The following is a 26,230-nucleotide window of genomic DNA, read 5'->3' on the forward strand; positions in this document are numbered from 1 at the left end:
AAGCAGGGGCATACTGGCTTGTGAGGGCCCGCTGCACCCATCTCTTAACTCCGCATTTGGTGAGGTCACATTGCAAATTTGAGATCAGCCACAGTGGGAATATTTACACCATGGAAGGAATGAAACCCAACCGGGTCCCCCTCCCACTCCCCATCACTGTTACAATTTACTGATACACTGATACACTGTTACAATTTATACCACTCACCCACTCTCTCTCCAGTGCACACTGTTTTTCCACTTTCCACCTATCCCGTTTTGTTTCCCTCTTGGAATAGCTTCTTTGTTCCAGCCATGAGTAAAACCAGATCTGACCACTGTCTTTACTTACAGACTTTCCTTGAACAATCACACAAGTAATCGTTACTATTATAATTTACTTAAAAGACAAGGCAAGGTTCCCAGGGAGGTGGAAAAAAAAAAAAGAGTATCTCAGAGTTCACCCCCCCGCCAGCACATGCAAATATCCTGGGGTCTTTGTAGGAAGACCAGTACCCCCAATCCCACTAGGGGAACCGTCTGAGCACCCCGGGGTAGAACCCTCAAGTCTGTGCTGTGATGAGTGATCCCCAGTGAGGGGCAGAGACACTGGAGCAGGTGGCTCAGGATATGCAATTTCCATCTCGCGCGATAAGGTTATGAGCCACACAGTTGATTCATGTTTGTGAATAAAAAGCCCAACTAAGTCTTGCTGTGAAATGTGATATAGGAAACAAGTCACTAACTTTACGTCCCTGGGCCCACGTATCCAGGCGACCTCTCATGTCTGCACGCAAATCTGCCTCAGCCCCCTCCTTCTGATGAAACCTGTATTTCCCAAGTAGCCAGATTTGGAAGGAAAAGAAAAAGCTTGCTCATATTTATAGTTTTCCCATTCTGTGTAATTGTGTATCTGTGTAATCTGATACCAAATATGTGCCTTTACTTTTCTTTTCGCTGCCGGTGTTTAGGGTGTATACATATATACATATATATACATATATATATATACATCAGCCTCTGTGCATAAAAAGCTGATCTAGAAAAGAAACAAATGAGAGGAGGGACTTTCTTCTTTTTACACAATGAAATATTAAAGCCGAGTCAGGACTGACTTTCGGGCCGTCTCGCCATGCGGGACACCACATCGCACAGACAGCCACCAGGTCTGGGCCCCAAAGCCCTTGCTTACTTGTGGCACGGCCCCTGTCAGCAGACAGGGGGGCCACACAGAGCCCACGGTTTGCACATCTTATAATACCTCGTCTCCCTAATCCTACTTTGTGAAACCCCAGCAAGGCATTGGTGGCTATGCCCATGTTTTAAATGAAAACAAACGAACGACAGAAAGAGGCTTAGTGGGGTACTAAGGGGTGAGACTGAAATTTGCTTCAGCACCAACTGACCCCAAATCAGGCTCTGTCCCAATGCATCCTGAAATGAGCATAAAATGTTTTATAGGATGTACCCATCCCTGTCTTAAGGTAAAGCTGAGATTCCCTACCAGCCTAAAGGCTCGTGGACATGAGGGTTGGGCAGAATGGCAGACAGAGTGCTGGACAGGGAGTCATGGCCCTTGTCCAAGCTTCCTGAGTGACCTTGAGCAGGTTGCTTGCTCTCTCTGAGCCTTTTCTTTGTAATATGAAGGCACTGAACTGCTATTTTTTAATTGGTGCTTTATATATCCTGGGATTGGGTTTTCCCTTCAGGGGGAGTAGGGCAGCAGGAGCGCGAACCCCGACCAGCAGCTTGCTTTGATTGATGTTACATATTAAGCTTCTGGGGAAACTCTTAAAACAGGTTTCAACCAACAAGTTTGGAATATCTTGGATGAGAGGTTACCAAGGTCTCCTCCAAATGGCAGTTGAAAGCCTCTGGTCTTGAGTCAGGCAGGAGGAGGGAAAGGGAGCACGCATGTACTTTTCCGAGCTAGCTACAGGCCCTGCCCAGGGCCCCAGGAGACCCAGGAGAAGAGAACAGGGTAGGGTTGCGGGGGTAAGGGGGACACGCTGTGGTTGCACCTGCCCAGAGAGGAGAGCAGGGAACAATGTGGGTCACGGGGCAGGTGTGCCTGTTGGGTGAGGTCAGGATGTGGTGGGGTGCCCCCCGGATATCCTGCGAGATCCTTGGGAGGGAAACCAGCCCATGCCGAGCTCCCGGTCCAGCTCTTCTCGTTCCTGCTGCGTAGCACAAGACCCCCAGTGGTCCCGAGCAAGTCCCAAGTCAACTGGGCAGGAACCTGGCACCAGACACATTGAACGGGCAAAAGGGCCATGAGCCATCATCCGTCCCAACCCTCGTCCCGTCGTATTTCAGAACACTGAGGTCCCAATAAGGTGAAGAGAATTGCTCAAGCTTGCAAGCAGTTAGCTGCCCACCAACCCCCAGTAGCACCAAGAAATCCAGCTCGGGGAAGCTTATGACTATTTGATTTTATCAAACCTATCCCTGCTTCAGATGGGACCTCTAATCCAATCCTCAAAACAAATCTGCAGGACACGTATTTGCATCCCGTGTGGGTGTTTAAAAATCAAGGCCCAGAGAGTGCGGTAACTTGCCTAAGAAGACACAGCCAGGAGGCTGGGAGCTGGAATCCCAACTCAGGCTTGCCTGCCTTCAAAAACTCTTTCAAGTCTAATTCTGTCCAAGGTCTGATTCTGGTGGTAAAAGCAGTTCATGCATGTGGGAGAACATCCGGAGATTTTAGAAACGTGTAAAAAAGAAATGGGTGTGTTTACCTTATAACATTGCTACCCAGAGAGAGCCCTTGCAAACATCTTGGAAATAATTTCCTTTCATATTTTTCTATACATGTATGCATATGCATTTTATTTTTTTATAAAATTGGGATGGTGTCAGCCATTATTTTCTTGTTTCTTCCCCCCACCCCCCGTAGCATTTATCAGTTCTTTCACACTGTGAAAGGGTGGGAAGCACTCCACGTGATTCACTCCGGCTCTTTGGACCACAGCAAGCGACCTAAGAGCTGAGGCCTGAGCTCACCTTCCCTGCCTCTCTCTCTCCTGTCCCTTCTGCTCCCCTCCGGCCAGATCCCCAGACGTGGCTTCCAAATGTTGCCACCTGACCCGCCAGAGACCCTTCCAGACCTGCCTGCCCCTCGTATTAAAGTCTCCTCCCAAAGTTTATGGTCCCAGAAGTTTACTTTGAGAGCCCTAAAAAAAAATCATTTCTCTCTGCACCAGAGGGCAGGAAAGCAAGGCAACATTTCATGGAGGCTGTGAGCTCAGCAATTAGAATCTGACAGAGCTGCTTTGGGAGCCAGACATGCCTCCTACCGGTCATAGAACCTTGGACAAGTTACAAAACTTATCTCACCTCTCAAAGGGAGTTGTTGTGAGTGACAAGGGTATGATGGCTAGAAAATGCTTCGCCTGGTGCTGGGCACAGAGTAAGGGCTGATCACCTATGGTGAGAGTGGTGGCCCCAGGGACTACTGCCGCCTTTGGGGTCCCGGTGTGGTGGACAGTGAGGGGTCCCCCTGGGGGCATCACACTTCCACGCCTTAGAAGCCAGTGGACTTATAACGACTCTTTGTGGGGAAACTTGCTAAGCCGAGACGGAAGGCTGCATCCCTAAGTAGATTTCTATGTTAATTAAACCATGTCATCCAGGTTCTCCAACAGTTCCTGGTTTTATTACAAAGCCCAGACCCGTCTTCCCACAGCTGGGGTCCCTCAACCCTCCGCCTTCAATGCATTGTGTGGGGTTCAGGCTACTCGCCCTTCCGAAGAAGCCCAAAGTGGATAGAGCACACAGAAGGGTCCCAGGACACCATCCAGAGTAGAAGGTTCTCAGAAGCCTGCTCCCTGTATTTATAAGATAATGTGGAACACACAGTGAAATGATCCCTGATTTGGTCACACAGAAACCTAGCCAGAGACAGCCTGTGCTGGCCACCACCTCCCACACCCCCAGGGGTAACTCCCTGCAGCCATGGGACCTCTCTATGCCCTGCATCTGCACTGCCCAGGGGTCCTAGGTGATCTTCCCTCCTCCCTGGGGAGAGGCAGTGGCACGGTCCCCGGGAAAGGCCAGCAGACACGGGCACCAAAGTCAGGAGAGGTAGGTGAGCCTCCTGCTGCCCTACCCCACACCTTTCCAGCTCTCTGAATGTGAACAGATGAGCTCACAGCTGACCTCCACACCAAGAAGGGGGAGGGGCAAGTCGGCCTCCCAGGGAGGTGAGGGGTGGGAGGCAATTGGCCACCAGAGGATGGAACACATCGGAACAGCCTTCCCTTGACCCTGAAGAAGATGAAGTCAGGGTTTGGATTCTGCCATGGGACCTGATAAGAAAAGTGATGATCATCTTTCTAATAATTGTCTTCAAAAACTCGCCGAGTCTTGATTTCTAGAATTAAAAGGGGCTAAGCAGCTCTGTCTTTGGAGACCATCTTTTTCACTCCTCTCATTTTTTCAGAAGAGTCAGCTTGGGCCCAAGTTCACAGAAAGAAAACAGGATTGGTCCGAAGACTCGGGGGAAGCTAAGAGGCAAATACCAGCTCTGATCCCTGACATCACAAGGGAAAGGGAGAAAGAAACCAAATGCTCCGATCTAATGTTAATTAACTCATTTCTCTTTTGCCCTTTCTTTATTGTCCCTAGAAGCAATTATGTGTCTCCTACCCAACTCTAGCCCCTGCATAAAACTGTCACAGATTAAATCAGATTCCTCACAGCCATTTCATTAGGGAGACTCTGGCTCTTGGTCTCCGGGGGCATTTTTACTCTGCTCAAATGAAAGCCTCTCGCAGATAAGTTAACTCCTTCCTGGAGAGCACAGGAAGCCAGCAAGCAGACCACTCAGGGCTGCCGAGACCTTTCTCTGAACAGCGCAGGATACGGTGGGCTGGCGCGTGCGTGCCAACCCGAGACCAGAGAGACGAGAGTGCGAGGAACAGGGCAGAGGGAGTGTGACAGACCTTGAGCGTGTCACCACCCTGGGTACGTTTCTTTTCTTGGATGGGCCTCAGTTTTCCCACCGGCAAAATGCAAACCTCGAGACTTTCTTTTTCCCGTCCCCGATGCCACGAATTCCCCCAAACCACACACGCGGGCTTGAGAAGAGTTACAAAGCTGTTGGGAGGGACTGAAGTCAGAATTCCCTGGGATAGATAACAAAGTCTTCTTTCCCCGTGACTTTTCGGGAGCTGCGGCACGAAGGAAGGAAGGAGTGGGAGGTGAAGGCTGGAGGCTGTGGCCCAGAGGGGGCTCTGAAGGGGAAGGCGGAGCCGGAGGGCCGGGCCGCTGGGATGTCTGCGCGCCGGCGGCTGACACCCAACATGCAGCCGGGGTTCAAGGCGCGATCCCTGGCGTTTCACCGATGCTCCGTGCACGTGTCAGGCTGCAGGGAGCAGAACGGCATAGCCGGGGAGTCACGTGACTGTGCGGTGCACTGTGGCATGGGGACACATTGCAGAGGAAAGGGATGAGGACAGCAGGCCTGTTTCCGAGTCAGCCCCAGACAGGACGCCCGCGAAGACCTCTCCCAGCCTGTCCTGAGAGCTTTCTCCAGGCCTTGGTAATGACACTCAGGGAAGCCAGAGATCTGGGGTGACTGAGGGGCTCCAGAAAGCACGGAGAGCATAACGGGGGCGACAGAGGTCTCTGCAGGACATCTCTGCACAGCACACGGGGCACGGCTCTGTGCTGGGGGACAGCCGGCTCCTCAGAGTCAGAGGTGACTTCCTTTGCTCCTTCCCTGGACCTAAGGTGGGGCCTCAGAGGTGGCACGTGGTCCCGGTCCAGTGGGAGGGACCACAGGGGCCTGCCTTTCTCCAGGTGCTGGCTCAGGGCCGGGGACCGAGCTGCAGGCAGTGAGACTCCCAGCCCCTCCACTGGCGTGGTTTTTTGAGGACTTTTTAGGAGCACATTTTCTTGAGTGCCTACACCAGCCAAGGAGCTGGCGACAAGGGGCGATGCTGTTAAAACCTACCTGGCTTGCAGGAAGGGCTCAGCCAAGGTCAGAGACATCCCTTCAGCTATATGGGGCCAAGGGAGAGGGAGGTATGATGGGGAAATGAGGGGCTTCTATGCAGAGGGGTCACAGCCTGGAACCACCTCTGTCGTTCTCAGTGGACACGATCAGAAGATGGGGTATTTAACCTTGGATGTGGGATCCGTTCCAGCCACACTTTCTGTGGTGCATTTTGGGCTTAGAGTTCATGCAAGCTTGTAGTTATCTTAGGAAGAGCATGATTCTAAATGAACTCTTTATGTAAATATTTAAAATATATTAACTTTCCAGCAAAACGAAGTTTGGCTTTTCTCGTTTCCTAGTACAGGAAGGATCCCACCACTCCGCCTCCTCCTTGATAAATTAGGGAGTGATACAGACCTTCCTCAGTCTCTGGAGGGCCTTACTGGGAGCACAGATCTCCAGAATCCGATTATGCAGTGCATAGAGGAAGGATTTAAGACCAGGGCGGGGGTAGGGTTGGCCAACTTGTGGACCCTTTCAAGTTACTCAGTTCTCCACCCTATACTGTAGACAAAGAAAGAGGGGGTGTAAGTTTTCAGTTGGGGGAGACAGGGGCTGGTGGACCCTGCCCTTCCACGCTCCTCCTCACCCCCCGCCCAACAGAAAGGGCTCTGTGGGTGGGGCCTTGTTCTCTGTGCTTCAAGGATCCCAGGAAGATACGTTTTCTGTAATTATCTATGCTCCCTTCTAAAATGCTCACATGAGGGCCCAGAATTTGAATGTTTATCATTACAGACAATCTGAAAATACACTATAAGTTGCAATCATTAACAAGGATTTTAGGCCAGGCCATGTTCTCAGTGCTTTTTGTGCTTTAACTGTTAATTCTGCAGCCACGACCCCCTGCCACAGGCAGGCAGAGGTCAGTAACGTGCCCAAGGTCACCACCCTTGGACACGCAGACCAGTATGGAACAAACCGGAGGCTCAGCAGCAGCTGTTCAAATCCATGCTGCGTGACCTTAGACGAGAGCTTACCCTCCTGGGGACTCCATTGCCTTTACCGCAAAATGGGGTGAAGGAGGCAGGGGCTAGACAATAATCAGAAATCCCAGCGGATGTGCAAGTGGGGCGCGCCGTAAGCACGCAGCGTTGGTATGGAGTTTCCCTGCTTCACCGTGGGTCAGAGCATGTGAAGAAACGCTCACAGGAGAAAGTCGAGGCAGAAAGTACCCTCGGCTCAGCCCCCTCTGGCTGCCAAGCTGACATCTCCTTGGGGTTCAGGTGCTCCCAGCTCCCCATGCATGGGGGTTGGGATGGGGTCCTGAGTGGGGTGGGGAGGAGCTGCGGCCCCTCTGAAACACCCCTCGCCTTGCCCCTGAGGCACCGCTGGCTGCTTTCCGCCAGCCGGGGTGCGGAGGAATGGAAACTTCTGCCACCAACAGCATTTGCTCGTAACTTCCCTCTCTGTGGTTTTCTCTGTCATTCCCTTGATAAAAGACCCAGGGCTGAGCAAATGTAACCAACATTCACGAATCTCAACTTCACATGAAAACACCCGCCCCTCGAGAAGTGAGCTGCTGAAAAATGATACACCATGTACTCTAAACTGGGTCATTCTTCACCCAGAGGGGTCGGCGCGTGGCTGACTTGCTGTGTGTATCCCCTGTGCCGTAGGCTTCGAGCATCTTCGACAGCCCAGGGAGACAGAGCGATGGGCAACAGCATGCGATCCACCCCAGCACCTCCAGAAAGGCCCGTGCCCAGCCCAGATGGTAAGTCTGGCTTCTTGGATCTTGGGTGTGATGCTTGATTCCACCGCTCGGGAGCCATGGCCAAGACCCAGTGACCGGGTGCTGACAGCTGCTGAAACGGCTCGGGGTGCAGAGATGCCTCCTCTCTCGCCTGGCTTGTGGTGAATGTTTCATGACTGCGTGTTAAAAAAGACAGAGCAGCGGTGCCCTGAGCGGCTGCTGGCATTGTGGGGTGGAACTCCGAGAACCTCTTGCTCCACCTTTATTTGGCAGGTGGGGAAACTGAGGCTCATGAAGGCAGTGTGATTTGCTATGGGAAGATTCAGATTTCTAACCCCTACCGGGCTGATTCTGAACCCCTGGTTCTTGCGTACCACACCCCGCCAGCCAGCCGCGATAAAATATGACGGTGGGTTTACTATGATCACATCTCTGCAGAAGCGTTTGCAGTGCAGCTGGATGAAGCTAGACACTAGCTCAAGGAACTCTTCCTGAAAAGAAAGGAATCCTGGGTCCCACTGGTAGGATCATAGGGCCAGCCATCCTAGGGGGAGGGCACAAGGCCACGGGTTAGGTGGTGATGACAGAAATCAGCTTCCTGCGGTGCTGCTAGGTGGAGGCAGACCCCTGAAGCCCAGGAGCCTTTCAGAGACTGTCCAGAGAGCCCGAAGGGGGACATTGGCAAGCAGAAGGCAAAGGCTGAGAATAAAGCCCCTTTTACTCTGGGTGGGGTGGCGGTGCGCTCTCTGTGGGTCCTTGAGGGTCTTGGGAAAGGGATGAGCAGAAGGTCAGGTAATCCATCTGTGTCCCCAGGGTGAGTCCCCTTGGGACATTCCCACCTCCTATCTGAGGTCACGGTGCTGGTGCGTGGCCCCCTCTGCTAATGCCCTGAGTCCCCGGCGCCTCCCGCAGCCCCACACCCTGCACAGTTTCCATGCACAGATGTCCGCTGTCCTGCCTGCTGAGAGAGGACAGTGCCAGGCGCCCTGTCTCTACTTACTCATTCCTTCTCATTGCTTCCAGAACGGAGATACCAAGTTACACAGGGTCTCCTGATACCTCCGAGGCTCCCAGGTGAGCCTGCAGAGACCCTGCAAGCCAACCCTCCTCTCCAGTCCCCAAGGCAGGGCCACTCTAGCCTTTATCTGTTCCAATGCCCCTCCTTAAGCCTAAGAGGAAAAGACAAAAGAACTCTCTCCCTCCAGGACAGAGGTTGGAACCCCTTCCCCTTCGGGTCAGGGCTTCTTGTCGAAAGCACCCTGGGCCCATGTCTGCTCGGGAGGCACATACGTCCGCATGCGCCCACCCACCCGCCCTGGCCATTTTGTACTGTGGTCTTCGCACCAGGGCGGTGGAGGGGAGGGGGCATGCTTGAGCAAACCCCATGAAAACATGGGTCTCCAAGGGCTCGCTCATTTGCCTTTAGTTTTTGAATGCAAATTCTCTTGAAATAAGTTTCTCTTTTTCCACTGCGTGGGTGGTGGGAGGCAACCTCGAGAAAGGAGGTAGAGGGGTCTCCCCAGCCCTCCACCCCCCGGTGAGGAGAATTCCCCAGGTCGGACCCAGTGTGCGGTCCAGGCAACCACATCAAGCACGAGCAGCGGCCTTTTCCAACCCCCACCCCTGAAAAGTTTCCCTTGTGATCAGTCCTAACCCGATTTCCTCTTTTTTTTTTGTTTTTTTTTGTGTTTTTTTTTCCTGCCAACCACTGGAAGGAAGGAGAGGAAAGTGGTTGCAGTGGCTGCTACATTAATTAGTCTCTAGGCAATCTCCGCAGGGGTTTTGGGTTTTTCTGGAATAAGCACCTACTCAACTAACACTCATGCTTACTCAATAGGTCAGGAAGTAGTGCGGGGAGCTGAGCGTTCTTGGCCCCATACAAGTGGAGCTTCCTCTGACGTTAGGCTGAGTGGCGGAGAATTCAAGTCACCAAAAGCCTCAGGCCCTACACAGGAATAGGCAGAGGCCCGCCTGTACTGTAGACAGACACATTTTCCGAGCTTTTAGGAGTGTATTATCCCCCAGGCGGGGACGGTGTATGCCCTGGAATGCAGCTTTGTCCATCCATTGGCTCCTAAATGAAGCCTTCTAGAACATTCCTGATTGCTCTAGTTCCTGGAGACTAAAATCACAAAACCCACAGAGGTAGGAGAACTTGATGGGAATGGGGCAGGTCTCAGAGACAAACGACCTTGCTGAGCTTCGAGTCTTGCCCCTAGAAGTCATTTGACCTGGGGTAGGTCACTTGGCCTCCCAAAAGATGGGTAGGGCTCAGCTCTCAAATGGACAATTCCCTTCTCACAGCAATGATAGCACAAAGTAACTACTTATTAAATGCGGGGGGGAATCACTTTTTTAAACTCCACTGGGAAGGTCAGCCAATTGCACTAGGCTCTGTCTAAATGCCTATCCCCCCCAAAAAAGTTTTAATGCAGTCGAATTAGAGGTTCCGTGACTTACTTCCCAATCATCCCAAGTAACTCATTTTCTTTACAATTCTATCCTTATTTCAAACTCTTGCTCTGAGCCAGACACAGTACAGAATTGACTACGACCTAGGGAACTCCCATGTAGCTCGGAAATGACATATGTCTACCTTAAAGACAATCTGAAGGTATAATTTCCCCCCCACCTTACCTTGTTCTTTTTTTTTTTTTTTTCCACTCCTCAGCTTTTATCACCCTGTCCTAAAACGAGATCTCTAGGTTGTAATTCGAGCCCAGACACTGCTCAGACCCCCTCTGCGCAAGCGGGGATCACGCTAAGCTGGCATTTACATAGCACCTAGGGGGCTGCCCATGGAGAGAAGAGATGGGAGGGGCTCTGAGGAGGAAGAAGGGGGCAGGGAGGTCTCAGACCCCGCCTGCACTTCTCCGTGAATGACTCTCGGACCACCTGCATCAGAGCCTCTGAAAGTTGTCCAAAATGCAGATCGCGGGGCCCCACCCTAGGTCTACTCATCAGAATTCAATGAGGGTCGAGGGGAACAGCCCGTGGAATTCCTTATAAGCCCCCTGGCTTAAGCCGAAAGGTCGCATCCCAGACCCAGCTTTTAGTCCTAACACCCAGTGAGAAATGAGAGAAGTCACTTTGTCTCCGTCGTGCCTCTCTGGTCTTACTTATGAGAGTGACTCTGCGTCTAACATGCCGGACGAGTGCTCTACACACATCCACGCTCCGTCCTCCGGCACCTGCAGGAAGTGATCGCTGTCCCAGACAGTCCGGGGCCCTGCGAGGGAACGTGCCTCCGGTCTCTGACTAGGTCCACCTTTCCCACCTGGGTCTTACTCATCCCACTAAGACGATCATTCATCTCTTTACACTGAACATACAACTTCTGTGATGGAGACCATACAAAACACACCTCGTCCCTCAAACCATGATTTCATGGTGCCTAGAATGAAGCTAAAGATATATATATTTTTTAAAGCAAATTAACATAAAGACACGGTTAAGTAAGTAAGTAGTAGTGCGGGTGGGTGTTCAGCAGCATGAGGAGAGCAGGTGGCTGGGGTTAGAGGCTGCCCCTCTGCTGCTAGGTGACCGACCGGGTTTTGAGACTGGGCCTTCGGCTTGCTACTCTGTGCTCCTGAGCTGGTCTCTCCACCTCACTGTGCCCTGTGAGAGCCTTGGGACCTATTCGGTCCCAATTTACCCCATCTCAGAGATGGGGCAGCCAAGTCGTGGGACAGGACAGAACCTGTGGACAGCTGTGTCTCACTTTTCAACCCACCATAGGGGACCCATGGGTACAATTTGTGGTTCGTGGGGATCAACAGAACCTGGTAGATCTCCTATCAGGCCAGTCCGACCAGCCCTCTCTGATTGGTTCATTGTGTGTATATATTTCCTATAAAAGACACTCAAAGCAAGGCCTGCTTTGGCCCTCTGGAGGCCATGGATTTGGGCATGATTCAAGGCAGTACAGAACCAGAAGCTGAGAGCCCTGGGTTGTTGAGCTCCTTGCCGACCGACTGCACGCAGCTCCTGCTGCCAGCTTGGAAGCCTCATCTGGAGTCCGCCTTTGTCCCAACCTGTCAAGTAGCAAGTGTTAACCCATCAGGGAGAGCCTGGTAATTACACGCCATGGAGAGCTCTGTGGCCTAGGGACATGACCGGGAGCTTAACAACCCTCATGCTCTCACTGCAGCTACTGAAAACTCTCCCAGCCTTTGTTTCTTCATTTTTTAAATAAGATTGTACACTCCCGAGGGTGGTGTGGAGCACTGGGAGTCCCGAAAGGCTGGTTTTCCTGGAGTTATAAATGAATCTACTGAAAGGTCTTTAGCATTTAAAAAGGAATGGTAATGATTCTATGAGGAATAATAATGCTTAAAAAGGCCTGTTCTCCTTTGACCAAGTAATATCTGTGGCTAATAAATTCTGCCAGGGTCTCCTTCCTTTTTTGGATTCATTTCCCATTTTATACTTTTGGACAGTTTGTTCAATACGACGCATTTTCAGGTTGAGCCATCGGTAAATATTTGGTCTTCCAGATTCCATCTTTTGTTCTCCCCCAAACGGAGTTTGTATTTAGAACAGAATATTTTCAAATTTACACATCCAGATGTTTTTCAAAATTTAGAACACCGTTGGCTGAAATTGGACTTGGGCTATGAACCCTAATCCCACCCATCCCATAAATATGGTATTAGCATATTTACAGAACCCAGGAGGAGTTCTGTACACACGCGGCATCATGAATCCAACCCCAATTGTACAGGGTAGGTTTCGATATTTCTCGTTCTTATACATGAAGAAATCGAGCTCAGATTGGTTAAAAATAAATCTTTCCCCAAATCGCAGAACAATTAAGTGGTGAAGGTGGAATTGAAGCCAGATCTGATTGATTCTCTCTTCTGAAAATCCTCTCTGGATTTCTCGCCTGTGCACGGCACACTTCTTCACCCGCTTTGTTTCCTTATCTTAAATCCGTGATAATCCCCTCCGTGCCTCTCCCCAAGAACATCACTTATCTGATTAAATTCTCAGCCTTCCCCAGAACCTGGGGTTCCAGGAGGACCTGACAGTGTGCTTGAGCTCCATGAGTGAACCTGAGTTTCCTGCTTTGCGTGTACTCTACCCTAGGGGCCCAGCGAGACCAGTGCAGGGGCGGGCCTGGAATCCCTTGCAAAGGACCACACCAAGGCCATCCTTTTTAAGCAAAAGCCCCGCTGTGAGGCTTTCTCAGTGACATGGAAGTGTTTTATAGCTATAAAAACATCACTATTATGGAAATTCCACAGGAAGCTCTACGCCGTTATTGTGAAATTGAAACTCTCCAGCCCCTGAAGCCTCTTTCCACTACTGAGACAATTGTTTTGATAATGGGATCGTGTTTTTGTTTCTGTTTTTAAAGTAAGGAAAGGCAGTGGCTCTGTTTCTGAGTCTTCATGGTGAATAAGACATCAAAGCCCAACCCCCGCCTAGATAGCAGGTCGATTTCAAGGTTCTGTGATGGCTGCAGAGAGCTGAGCCTCTCCTCCAGCCTTGTTTTTCACAAGGAGCTGGTTCTGTGAAGACCACCCACCATGCTGCTACCACAGATCAGGTTTCCTTCCCTTGGACAGCTTTAGGCAGCCCGACAGGAGGAGCCCAGTAGCACAGAGATGTCTCCCTGGTTTCATTCCACAAATCTGCCCTGAGCATCTGAAATGGGAAAGCAGGTGCAGGAGGAGGGCTGGAGGACAACTCCTAGTGGAGTTCACACTCATTCTCCCCACATCTTGCAAACTCCAGAATACAACCTGGGTAATCGCCTCAAAGGAAAAGCCGAGAGCCCCAGGGGGAGCATAAAGCAGGAGCATCAGGCAAACCTCCCAGAGGGATGGGAGGGATGAGAAACGGGGAGCAGGTGCTATCCTGGTAGAGGGAGCAGCCTGTCCATGGGCTCTGAAGATGGGGCATCCTGGCAAATTGAAAACACGACGGCTTGTCACATTGTTCTTGAGCAGTGGAGACCGTATTAATAAGCGGCTCCTTCATATTTGGGGCCATTAGCCCAGATTTCCATCACAAAAGTGTCTTCCGACCCCTCGTTTTCCAGATTAATGCAGGCCCCAGAGGGGCAGGATGCAGCGCACTCAGAGTGCAAAGTCAAACTCAGAATCGGGGCCACTTTACTGGGAAGCTGACCAAATCCTCTGTGTGAACACCCTCTCTCCCCCCTCATGGGCACCACAGCTTCCTAGGGACGGTACCCAGTTTTGTATTTGCAATTTCTTTTTTGTTCTTTTTCTTAAAGAGGAGTTCCAAATTTGCATGAGCTTCATGCCTCACAAAATCTGGATACACCCTTTATCAGAACTCCGGACTGCTGGCTTCTAGCCCAGTGGCAGCGCTGCCTCCTACTGTTGGGCTGGGGTCTGGGCTACAGGAGGAAAGAATCTTTTTTTGTTTGTTTGTTTTTAATCCAGCAATGCAGAATGGGAGGGAGGTGTCCCTGCAGGCTCCAGGGAAGCACCACTGGGTCAGTTGTGACCAGGCCTGACTCCTTTCAGTGACTGCAACCAGCACAAATCACTTTTGGTTTCCATTTCATGCCTGACAATACTTGCTTTTATCTGCTTTATTGTCTGTGGCTCATCTTCCCCAAATGAAGAACATCTCTGAACGTGCTGTTCCATGGTGACAAGTGGCTTCTGATTCATTCTGATGCATGTTACTACTAAAGCTGTCTTTGGGTTTCCTCTGTCTGGGCACTGGTGAGTCACAGAGTCCCAGATATAGGAGTTGTAAGGGGGTGGGGTCTAGAAGTCCCAGCATGGGGGTGTCTGGATCCCAAAAGTGGCCAATTTGGGCCAGCAAGCCTGCCATACCCAAGTGCTGGGATTTCTCCTGGTTTTCCTGGGGTGAAGAGGGCAGGTGATGACCCCTCCTATGATTATTTATGGATTCTCTAGAATGTGAGCTCTGTTGGAGCACAGAGACTTGGCTTGCTTTGTTCACCATGTTTGGCCCAATGTAGGTGCTCAGGGAACAACTGCTGAGTGAATGAATACATGGAAAGTCACCCAGAATTCTGAGTTCAGATGCCCAGTCAGCAGATAGAGGGTAAACCCAACATCATAGCAAACAGATATGGAATTGGCCCACTCATAAGGTACATTATTTCCCAAAAACTATACCCCAATATTACCCTGCATCTAATGTACTTGAATTCCAGCAAACTGCTAAGGCCATATAAAACAGGATTTTGCTTAGTGCCAAAAAGTGAATTCGCATGTGATCACTCCTCCAGCTGACAGTAAGCTGCACTCACACGAACCGGACAGTAGGCTTTTTTTTTTTCCAAAACGTCACCAGAATTCCTTTCAATGTACATATGATGAAAAGTAGTTCCTTTTTCTCCTACTTCCACCCCAAAGTCCCTACTGAATAGACCCACAGTGCGCGGCCTCATATTCTACAAGGAAGAAGTGCTCTGTGGAGTTTCAGAGTTACAGTCTTTGAGTCCTGGTGCGTTCTCAGAACTCATGTAGCCCAACCATGATACCCCCGATCCCAGTAGGCGACAGATGGGGACTCACAACCCCAGGGAGGGTAATAATAAAAGATGTTTTTATGGCCCCTTATCATTCATAGGGCACTGCAGCATATATTCATCTCATCTCCATATGGACCCTGCAGTGAGGTAGTGTTATCCCCACTTTAAAGATGGGGAAGTTGAGGCTACAAGACATTTGGGGACTTGCCCTAGATTACAGGGATCAGTAGACACAGAGGCAAACCTCGAAGCCAGATCTTGTGACTTTAGCTCAAGGACCTCAGGATTCCCACTTCTCAGCGGAGAATGTCAGGGCCAAGGCAGGCTTCAAATCGAAGGAGCTCACTGACCTTGGGGTTCCTGTGCCACCACCCTGAGCAGAGCAGGGTCTGCTGTAAACCGTTGTGCTAAAGCAAGTCATGTGTCTCCAGCTAAGAAGTCCGTGGGAGGGACTGATCATGACCCTCCTGTCCCCGGGGTCAGTTGCCTTTCAGTTCCCTGTGAAATAGAACATGCCTTGCTTTTGTTTCCCCAGGACTGGACAGTGACTTCCTGGCTGTGCTGAGTGATTACCCATCTCCTGACATCAGTCCCCCCATATTCCGTCGAGGGGAGAAACTACGAGTGATTTCTGAGTGAGTCCCTTTCCAAATGTTTCACGGTCCTTTAAAAGGGTGAACTTGAATTGAGCAGGAATCATTAGATTTTAGCTGTAGTTGTCCAATGCCACTCGGGCTCTGGTCCTATTGTCAGGTAAGAAATTTGATCCATACAACAGATCCGAGGCTTAAATCTTAATACTACCAGTGGTCTAAAGTCTTCAGTGGCTCCCCATTGCCTGGTGGGTTAAATTTAAATTCCTTAACTTGGCTTTTAAGACCCTTTATGGTCCAAATTCTGCTTTTCATGCCTGTCTCATCTTCGACCCGCGCAGTGTTGATGTTACAGACCAATGTGGTGGCAGCTCAGGCAGGAGGACCCAGGGGTTTGCGGAAGCTTCTGAGACAAACAAACTATTGCCTTCTATCCGCCATCTCTCTCGGACCCAAAATGGGCTCTGGAACAAACAAGGGGCTCTCAGCCCCTTTTGTTTAGATTCTCATTGATGCAGAAAAACTACCTTGGTTAAATTGCCGGGTGCAATTTTGCACAGTAAACACTTGGTTTTACAAACTCTCCAATTCTGTCACATTCTCTGTGGATCCCCAAAAGATGGCCAGTGCCAGCTACATGGGAAGGGTTCCTGGTTATCTTGGAATGAGAACTGTACTTAAAAACTGTAGTTTTATACGGGGAAATGTGGCCAATGGTAGGTTTGAAAAAGAAACAGCCCTTTGTGCCCCGGGTCAAATCTGATTGTTCTGTGCATGGGTTCTGTTTGCCCCTCACCCATCCACCCTCTGTATATTCTGCTCTTGTTCTTCCAGCGAAGGAGGCTGGTGGAAAGCCATTTCCCTTAGCACTGGCCGAGAGAGTTACATCCCTGGAATATGTGTGGCCAGAGTTTACCACGGGTGAGTACACTTCTGAAATGGCACCTATGAAGTATGATAGTGATGCTACCGACACGTGAGCACACACAGAGGGATCCCAGCGTGGCACCGTGGGAAGGAACTTTCAAGACAGTCGCTCTTTCACTCAGTCCATAAGGAAGGGTGTCACCTTGATGAACCCTTGCCCTATCTGAGACTTGGTTTCCCCATCAGTAAGATAAGAGAGCTGGACCTTTCCCGTCCAATGCTGCGTTCCTGGCAAGTAGCAATAAGCAGTCGTCAGCTGTGATTAAAGGGGCACAGCTGCTAAAAGTGAGCCTGTCTCGGTTGCAATCTTGCCTCTGTCCCCTGCAGGACGTGCGGCAGTGGGCGAGTTCCTCAACAGCTCTGTCTCGGCTTCCTTTCTTCATCTGTTAGGCAGAGGTCACAATACAGAACGACAGGGACGATGATAGATAGTAAGACCAAAGTACAGGGCTGTGAGGACGAGGAGATGAGGTAACACATGAATAGTTCTTGGAACGATGCCTGGCATTAGAGTAAGCACTTGGAACATCTTAGCCAGATTCTTATCAAATCCTATCCAGAACACAGAGAACACTGACTGCCCCAAACACTTAAGGACCCAACTTGACAAATGGAGAAGTCAGGCAGAAAAAGAGAAAATTGAAAGAACAAGGCATGGCGGAGGAGTAGACAAGCACACTGCCTTCCTCGGAGGGTGTGCAGACTGGGGGTGCCTTGGAGACCAGTACTCCGCGCCGGAATACACATAGCTTGGCTCCTTGAGCTCCGTGGTAGGAGCCCCCCATGAGGGGGTTTGCCAAGGCCAGACCTCGGCATACAAGAAGGAAGAAAGTAAAGCATTACTTTTTTATGTGGAGGGTTCTAGAAATAACCTCTTTACACACTCACACCTGCTGACACAGAGATAGCTGCCTGCTTATTTTGCAGAACGTAGCTCTCTGCATTTAATTACAATGTCACGGATTGTGATCATGAATACCAAAAGCCATTTCTGAGCCAAGGATGATGAAGGGAAACAGAGGTGGTTGGACAAGAGCGGCTGTGACAGCCGTGGTCGGAAAGACGTGTCGGTCACATAACTCTTCCAAGTCAGCTGCGTGTCACCGACCCATGCACTCATTGAGCAAACACGCCTCAACGCTTTCATGTTGAAGGCGTGGGGCTGCGTGCTGGCCAGGGCTCGGTGGTGGGGAGCCTGGAGGAGTAGGATGTAATCACAGCCCATCGAAGCTTCCAGTCTAGTAGGTATCTTTCAAATACCGACCAGGAAGAGAGGCGGTGCCAGAGAACAGCTATGGAATTCGAGGTCCAAGAAAAACGCGCCGCAAGTCTAACTTGACCAGTGGCTGACATGCTGTAACTTGAGAACATTACTTATTCACTCTGACCCTCAGTATCCTCATCAGTGAAAGGGAGACAAGACTACCTGTCTTAGGGGGTGACTGTGAGGATCCGACTTCAATGCCCACAGTATGCATAATATTTGTAATGCGTATTCATGCCTGGCTGTCTCTATTGTTTTTTCTTGAATTCGTGTTTATGAGTGGAATTTCCTAGAAGGATGGGGGAGAATGAAAATTTGTCGCAGACACTAGGATAATTAATATGCAGATGTTGTGCAGAACTAAGAGGGTAGTTAAAATATTAGGCCGAATCATGATCTTAATAACAAAAGCACTCTTGGAGGCCAGTAAATAAATAAACGGTATCCGATTATAAATCTGTGGTCTTATCACTGTCTCACAGCCACAGTGCCAGAAGCACTCGCTTACGTGCCTTGGGGGATGCGGAAGGATGTGATGGGACGAAGCATTAGTATTTGTCGCAGTGCGCACTAGTTCAGACCCATGGATTAGAAGCCAAGGTTCACCCCCTAAAATACGGAGACTGTTTAAAAAGAGGTATAATTGCTTCTGAGTACACCCCAGCCAAGTGCTAACAAAGCATTTTCTTCCACGCTGGGATCTGGCTGGGGACTGCTTTGCAAAATGAGAAAGCGCCCATTTCCTTAGAACATAGATTCCTTTGTGCACAGAGCTGCTTTCAAAGGCGTATTCAGGAGTGTTGGCTGTCATATGGAAGGTGTACGTTCTGTTGGAAAGCTGGACTACAGTATTACAACTGCTTTTTTTTTTATGGTTAAGTGAAAAAAAAAAAAAGGAAGAAACACATGTCAATGCATCGTGCAATGCCACTTTGTTTAAAATACGCTGAACAAGAGAAGACAGGAGGGAAATATGATGGATGCAAAGCGGGGCTTGTTAGGTTGGTGGAATTATGCATCACCCTGTCTTTCTTATGCCCATGTAGTCATTCACAAATACACACCAGGCTCGATCCTGTGGACACAAAGACGAACAGACAGACATAGTCACTGTCTTCGTGGGGTGGTGAGGGAGCCGTGGGGTGGCTAGAATACAAGGCAGAGACCTTGAACAAAATGCCAAACAGGCACCTTATCGTGGTTTAGAATGCGTCTACGTCATTAATACAGAACGGGCACGGTCGGCTGGCACTGGAGAGCAAGATGAGAAAGATGTTTTGTGCATCTTTGTGGCCTCATGCAGTAGGCACTCGGGAATTTTATCTGAAAGATTTAAAGAAGGAATGAAACAAGGAAGGAAGGGAGGAAGGAAAGACCAATCGCCCCCTCCTTTTAATCCCAACAGTTTTATACGAACTGGACCTTGTTCTGAATCTCAGCGCCGCCCGCCTGGCTGGGGGAGGGTGTGCCCAGGATACTTATGCCTCCCTTCTCCTTCCCAGCTGGCTGTTTGAAGGGCTGGGCCGAGACAAGGCAGAGGAGCTGCTCCAGCTGCCAGACACGAAGATGGGCTCCTTCATGATCCGAGAGAGTGAGACGAAGAAAGGTGAGTGGCCTCCGACTCGCCTTTCCGTGCCAGGGCGGAGAGGAGCAGGGAGGTTTGGGGCGGACTCACGACAGGGCTCATTCTGCCTCCTCCCACACGTGCAAACCCATCCGATCTGGTAAGCTCCCTTTAGCCTCCACACCCGCAGAGAGGCCAGCTTGGAAGCTAGAGACCCAGAGCCAGGGAGAAGGGATCTGGCAGGGCACAGCCACGACAGGACTCAATGAGCCCCGCAGGTTCCCGCTGGGAAATGTCCCATCAACTGGGAAGCAAAGCCAACAGCAGGTATCGGCAGCACTGGGCCGAGTCAGCCTGGCCCATGCTCTTCAGCTCTGTGCCTTGGGCAGGTCGTCTGCTGCTCCGAAGGCAGTGTGCTCATCTGGGGAGCCATGCAAACCTGACCATGGCTATGGAGTTCTCGCTAAGCAGGAGGCCTTCAACACTGGTTTCCACTGAGCCCTACACTGAATTCAGACCGCGTAGACCATCAGGTCAGGCAGACAGATACTCATACTTACTCACCACGAGCATTATCGTTACAACTTTCTGACATGTTACACAGTAAGTAATTCAGTGAAAACCAAAGATCCAGGCTCTGTGTCATGGTCCAGAGCAAGGGCTCTGAGCTCTAGTTTTGGCTGTTTGCACTACTGAGAAGACACCTGTCTCACTGAGCCCGGGCACCCTCTCCTAGAACACGAGACTGACGCTCGGAAGGGCTTCGCATAGTACCTGGGATGTGGTAACCACCTGGACTCACAGGAGCAAGACAGCAGCTCGGGCTTTCCCAGGCTGACTAAGAAAAACAGAAGATACATTCAGGTTCTTGGCTGCTTCTCGTAGCCTCAGTATCAAAGGAGAGAAAATGTACCTGAGACTCTTTCCCACACACCTACTGAGGGCCAGTGCAGTGTGGAGCCGGAGCCCTTCACCAAAATGAGCAACGGCCCCACTGTGGAGAAGCAGGGGCCATCTCTCTATATAAAGAAAATTCTAGAACAACTTTTCTCACAAAAGCTCAAAGGTGCTAGGGGGAAACCAGACCAAAGCAAAGGCTACATTTCCTGGGCACGTCCTCCCAGAGGTGGGAGACCCAGACTCAGACAGAACTTCGAAGCTGGCATGGCCAAGAGAGGGAAGAACCCAGCTTGAGACGCCAGAGCTGATCTAAAATCAAAGCTGCTGTCCGATCTGTGGCCAAGCCTGGGGCGGGGGGCAGGGTGGGGCTGGGGTGGGGCTGGGGGTGGGGTCGGGGGTGGCGGGCTCTGCTCCCTTGGGTATGCAAAGTTCTGATCATTTTCCACCTGCCACCTTTGAGCTGCTCACCAGACTTCTTGTTCCTGTCACTGTAACAGGAAGATGCATGACGGGCTTCAGAGGGCAGACTTGGGGCAAAGGTCGAATGCGACCAGGACGAGGGTCCGATTCCGAGCTCCGTGCCTCCAGCCATAGTGCTCAGGGGCTCCGAGCCTCGTTTCTGCAGCTATAACATATCTGGGGACAGCACTGGGAAATAGCTTAGCCCCTGAGCAGCCCGTGGAGACTGAAGAGGCTCAGTAAAAGCTAATGTCCTACTCTTCTCACCGTCTGTTGAGTGTTTTTTACTCCTGGAACCCAAAGGACAGAGCAGAAGGGACCTACGTCCAAGTCTCCCACTTTCCAATTAGGGAAATCGAGGCTAGGAGAGGGGAAGGTGCTTGTCCAAAGTTCTGCTCTTCCTAGCCCACACTGCATCCCTACCTTTACGGCACTTAAGGCGAAACGGCATATTTGACATGTTTCTTGGGGATACCCAGAAAAAGTCTCAGCTGACACTTTCTCCACATTTCTGAGAAAACCAAGCGTAAGGCATAACCAAGAGGGTGTAGGGACCAGGACGTGGTGGCTATCCAGACAAGGATGTGGGAGCACCCAGCACGGTAAGCTCACAGAGCAAAGACTAAGCAGGTGCACTTGAAAATCCGTGTGGCCAGCGGGTCAGGGCCACGAGAGGAGCACACTCGTGGGGTCTCAGCAGAGGGAGCGTAGTCCCGAAGGTGGGGGTCCTAGTGGCCGCTCCTCCAAATGCGGGAGTGCACGTCTGGGTGTTCTTGTTGCATCCCAAGGCTGAGGAAGTCTCTCCACCTTGTGGGCTCTCCAGATGGCCGGCAGAGCCCTGTGGGACGCCTCTGACCCATCCTCTGTCTCCCACAGGTTTTTATTCCCTCTCGGTGAGACACAGGCAGGTGAAGCATTACCGCATCTTCCGCCTGCCGAACAACTGGTATTACATCTCCCCGAGGCTCACCTTCCAGTGCCTGGAGGACCTGGTGAATCACTATTCCGGTAAGAAGCACCCCGCGGTGGCAGAGCAATGAAGCGTCTCTTGGCTAACTGCCCTGCGGTGCCTGTGTCTAGGATGGGCTTGGGTCCCCTATACATGCCAGGTGACTGACTCGGCTCTCACCCTGCTCCCTTAATCTGCTCTTTTCTTGTTAATGCAGACTATAGATTTCCAGCTAAAACAGGCTGCCTGTGAAGGCTGCGTAAGTAGGTAAAACTCAGCTCATCTCAACCTTACGGGAAGAAATAGGATGGCCCATTATTTGCAGCCACAAACAGGTGGCACTTCCTTAAGTGCACCACATGTTTACGGACCCCTGAGACTTTGTTGTGAAATGCCACTCATGTCCTTTCCTGCCTGGCAAAGCAACAGGAAGCCACCTCCTTGATCTGTGTTCGGAGTCAGGATTGACTGCCTGGGTTCTCGGCTCCCATGCATGCCGACCTTTCCCTAGAACGGGGTCTCTTTGCCTCATGACCCAGTGAGCTGTGTCCTAGTCTGGCTTTTCCAACAAGCTCCTAAGACCAGGGCTGCACTTTGTTTGTTTGGACATGTTTCCCCGGGACCAGGAAGGAGGGCCCAGTGTTCCACACTGGCCAGGATGGGGAGCGCCCTCCAAGATGGCAGCCGTGGGGCGGGATTTGATGGAGGTGACAGGAAAGGATAGAGTGAGAAGAGGAGGTCCCAGTTAGACAGCGATGGGCCTGAATGCCAGGCCAGGAGGTGACATCTTACCCCAGGTGAGAGGGAGGTATAGTAAAAAGTTGGCTCTGGGACCTCAGCGTTCATATCCCACATCTTCTGGGCAACCCTAGGCTCGTTGTGTGCCTTTGTGCCTTGGCGTGTGTGAAGAACCCGCTGAGTAGTGCCAGGAAGGTGCTGAAGGGAGGGCCAGGCACATAGAAGCGGGCTCCTTCTCACCTTGTCCCCAGCCAGGGCTCCTCCTTCCTCCTCCCTTCTCCTGCTACTGGCGGGAAGAGGAAAGAGGTTGCTCCATGGTGTACGTGTCTTCCGCTCCTGGTTCTGGACCTCGCAGTCCTGGGTATCTTTGCTAACATTCTAAAGCGTGTGGGGTCTTGAAGGGTGTTTCAAGGTGAAAGGGGCCCACAGGCCCTGGGTTATCACACTGGGTCAGTGACTAGAAAGGGAGGCCATGGAGGAGAAATGGCTTCTTGGGAGACACAGGCCCAAGCTCGAATCCGAGCTCTGTGAGACCTTGGGAAAAGATCCCCCTCTCTGAGAGCCACAGCGCCCTGTTCGTGGAAGGTGGACGAGAACAACCCTTTGGCGTGGTTGCAACGACTGGGTCGCTCCTGTAGCGCGTCCCCTAACATAATGTCATTACGGAATGGGGCAGATGCAAAGTAAGTGACAGCCAAAGGTTCCTTCTCTGGTACCTGAAAACCTAGCAGCTTAGCTAAAAATGAAAGAGGAAGGGAGTCCTGGAGATAGTCAGCTTTTACTGATTATGAGTAAAGGTTGGTTGTGGTACTTGGCTTTTAATAACAATCATCGGAGAGGTGGAGAGACCATAAGTTTTGCATAGACAAAAGCAAACATGAAAAGGTTGCTGCCCCAGCAAACACTGTACAGACTGGGAGACCCATGAGGCGTCCAGGCCAAGAGTACCCAGGCGGCTTGCCCCAGTGCGGGAGCAGTGTCTTCCAGAAATATGACCCTGGCCACTGTGTCAGTGGCTTCCTGTGCCCCTGGGGACCCCCAAGGGAAACAAGATTCCTCCAGATTCTACCCAGAAGCACAGAATCAGAAAAATTGTGTGCTAAGGGCTTTGTACAGACATCTTTGTGTTCCAGGTGGCTTGTATTTATTACCTGGTGCCTTGGGAAAATTCATTAACAGCCTGGAGCCTCAGTTTCTTCATCTCTAAAATGGGGACGTCCGTCTGCATGCCTCTTAGGAGACTATTGTTAGGACCAAACACAAAACCATGAGTGTAAATTCTGGCCCCTAAATTGTCCTGTGTGTGGTGGTGACTGAGAAGACAGAGGGGTGGGACACAAGTCCCACAGATAGCCCGGATGTGCAGTGGTTGGGAAGCCAGGCGTATGAGAGGAATGAGCATTCCGGAATATTCTACGGGGTGGAGAGACTGAAGGGAGTGTGTCCGGACCCCACAGGCAGAGAGGACCTCTCTCTCCCCCATTTCAGAGGTAATGAGTCGTCTTTGACACAAGTGTCTTGTTCTGAGTCAATGAAGCAGGTTTGGGTCACATTTCTGTGACCTTGAACAAGCGACGGGAGCCCAGGGTTCCTCCTTCCCTGAGTGAGTGTAACAGCACTGCTGCTCAGACCTGCCCGGGGCACGCTGAGTTGAAGCCTGGGCACGAGCTCAGGTCCGGCTCTGAAAGTATTGGTTCTTTTACTCTGTGGGGATTCGGACTTAGCGTCAGGGTTAACCGCTCACAAACCCTGCCCACTGTCCCCTGGCCCAGGTCCCTCCAGTCTGCGTCTGGCTCCCTCTCCTTCACCTCCTAACCTGAAAGGTTGTTTCAATTTCCAGCCCATGACAGGGCATTATTTCAGACACACATTCAGTTAAGAACCCCCAACCTCAGGGCCCAATCCTACGTTTCTTGGGACTGTGTGGGTGGATATTTGAGCTCACAGTGAAAGTCAGAACGTACGCCAAGAAACAAGGCATTATTGGTTGCCACCCTGCTAGCCTTGGTTTGCTTCTTCAGCCACAACGTCCTTTTGTTCTTTGGCAAGAGCACCCAGAGCTCCCTAAATAACATGAGAGGCGGAGACAGCCAGAAGTAAACTCTCTCCCTAAAGCCTGGCAATGGACCAGCTCCCGGCCAGGGGCTCTGTCCTGCTGCAGGCCAGCAATGTTTCATACCCTTGGCCACTTCCTGTCCCCTGCACCAGGGTCTGCAGCCTAAATGAGGCCACACAGGATTTCCTTGGCCTATAATAATGTCTGAGGGGCACCTGGGTGGCTCAGGCAGTGGGGCGTCTGCCTTTGGCTTGGGTCATGATCCCCAAGTCCCAGCACTCACCCCTGCATGGGGCTCCCAGCTCAGCAGGGGGTCTGCTTCTCACTCAGACCCTCTCCCATCTTGTGCTCTCGTGTTCTCTCACTCTCTGTCTCTCAAATAAATAAAATCTTAAAAATAAATAAAGAAATGAATGAATGAGCACAGCTAGACCAAGGATTTCCCACAGCCGCGGGGCGTAGAGACTAGAGCCTGACGCGGGTAGAGAGATGCGCTACCCTGGGGGGAAGCGGTGGGGAGAGCAGTGGATTATTTAATTCTCATTCTCTCTGTGCATGAGCATCCAGGCCAGAGAAGAAAGACTGTGCTTCATTTTTAACTTTTTCCACTTTCTCTTGTTTGCCTTCATCTTTGCCTTCTTCTTCCTTCTTTTCTGGTGTCTCTTCTTCTCTTGCAGTGTTTTTACTTCTTCTCCCTCCCTCCCTCCCCCCTTCCTTAACTCTTGCCCTCCGGCTCACTGGCTCCCTCTTCCTTCCTGTCTTCCTTCCGCCTGTGTTCTCTCCTCCTGTCTTCCTGCACGTGCATCAGCCGCTGGTGCGGGAGGAAGCGCTGATCGGTGGACTTGGACCCTGCCTTGCACCTGGTGCACCTGATGGAGCCAGGCAAGAGCGTGAACCCTAGAGGCAGAGCCTCCTGCCGGCTGTTCTCACTTGCCTGTCCTCTCTGTGTACCGTCCAGGAAACTGAGGCTCGGAAAGGTTCAAGGGGATTCACTGTCAGGGGCATAGTTGAAATCAAACCCCAGTATAGATGATTCTGGATCCAATCTTAGGGCACTCCACCTGCCCCAAGCTAAGCACAGTGCGCATTCAGGGCACTTAATATGTCTTAAACAACTGGGTGCGTGACTCGTCACACTGCCATGCCTCTTTCCTATCTCGGCCTTAGTTTCCCCTGTGAACAACCAGGGATCCCTACTGGATGGCCCCATACCCCATGCTGGCTTGGGCATCCCAGGGTCACTGACCAGTTTTCTGCTTCCGTCCTTAGAGGTGGCTGATGGCCTGTGCTGTGTCCTGACCACACCCTGCCTCACTCAGAGCACGGCCACCCCCGCAGCGAGGGTCCCTGACTCGCCCGTCACCTTGCGCCAGAAGACCTTCGACTGGAAGAGGGTGCCCAGGTGGGATGTCTGTGTGTGTGTGTGTGTGTGCGTGTGTGTGTGTGTGTGTCCTGCATGGATGCACCCCAAACCAGTGAGTGAGTCTGACAGCTGAAAACATAGCAGACTACAGCCTGGCCTGGGGAAAGCTCAGCAGGGCACGCTGCAACCCACAGAATCCCTCTGTCCCCTGGGAGACCCTAACCCAGCTTCAGGCCTCACTGTCATTGCATTTTATAG

At 51.3% G+C, this 26,230-nt stretch overlaps 2 protein-coding genes across 3 annotated transcripts in view; one reads left to right on the forward strand and one right to left on the reverse strand.

Annotated features, from left to right (window-relative positions):
• TG (thyroglobulin) overlaps window positions 1-26,230 on the reverse strand; it is a gene marked incomplete at its 5' end in the record, with an annotated part of 236,556 nt that overhangs the window by 60,640 nt on the left and 149,686 nt on the right. The window lies entirely within an intron of this gene.
• The window catches only part of SLA (Src like adaptor), an 81,823-nt gene that overhangs the window by 53,236 nt on the left and 2,357 nt on the right, over window positions 1-26,230 (forward strand). The window contains exons 4-9 of one of the 2 annotated variants that reach the window (XM_082719779.1): window positions 7,597-7,694; window positions 15,695-15,794; window positions 16,587-16,673; window positions 19,446-19,549; window positions 21,743-21,874; window positions 25,879-26,011. In XM_082719779.1, the coding sequence (XP_082575905.1) occupies window positions 7,634-7,694; window positions 15,695-15,794; window positions 16,587-16,673; window positions 19,446-19,549; window positions 21,743-21,874; window positions 25,879-26,011 (617 nt within the window). In that variant the 5' untranslated portion in view covers window positions 7,597-7,633. Of the gene's footprint in view, window positions 1-5,047; window positions 7,695-15,694; window positions 15,795-16,586; window positions 16,674-19,445; window positions 19,550-21,742; window positions 21,875-25,878; window positions 26,012-26,230 lie in introns of those variants that run through there. The other variant, XM_082719778.1, reaches the window with a different exon arrangement.

The sequence above is a fragment of the Mustela nivalis genome, assembly GCF_964662115.1.
Source record: "Mustela nivalis genome assembly, chromosome: 2".
In the NCBI taxonomy this organism is placed as follows: Eukaryota; Metazoa; Chordata; class Mammalia; order Carnivora; family Mustelidae; genus Mustela; species Mustela nivalis.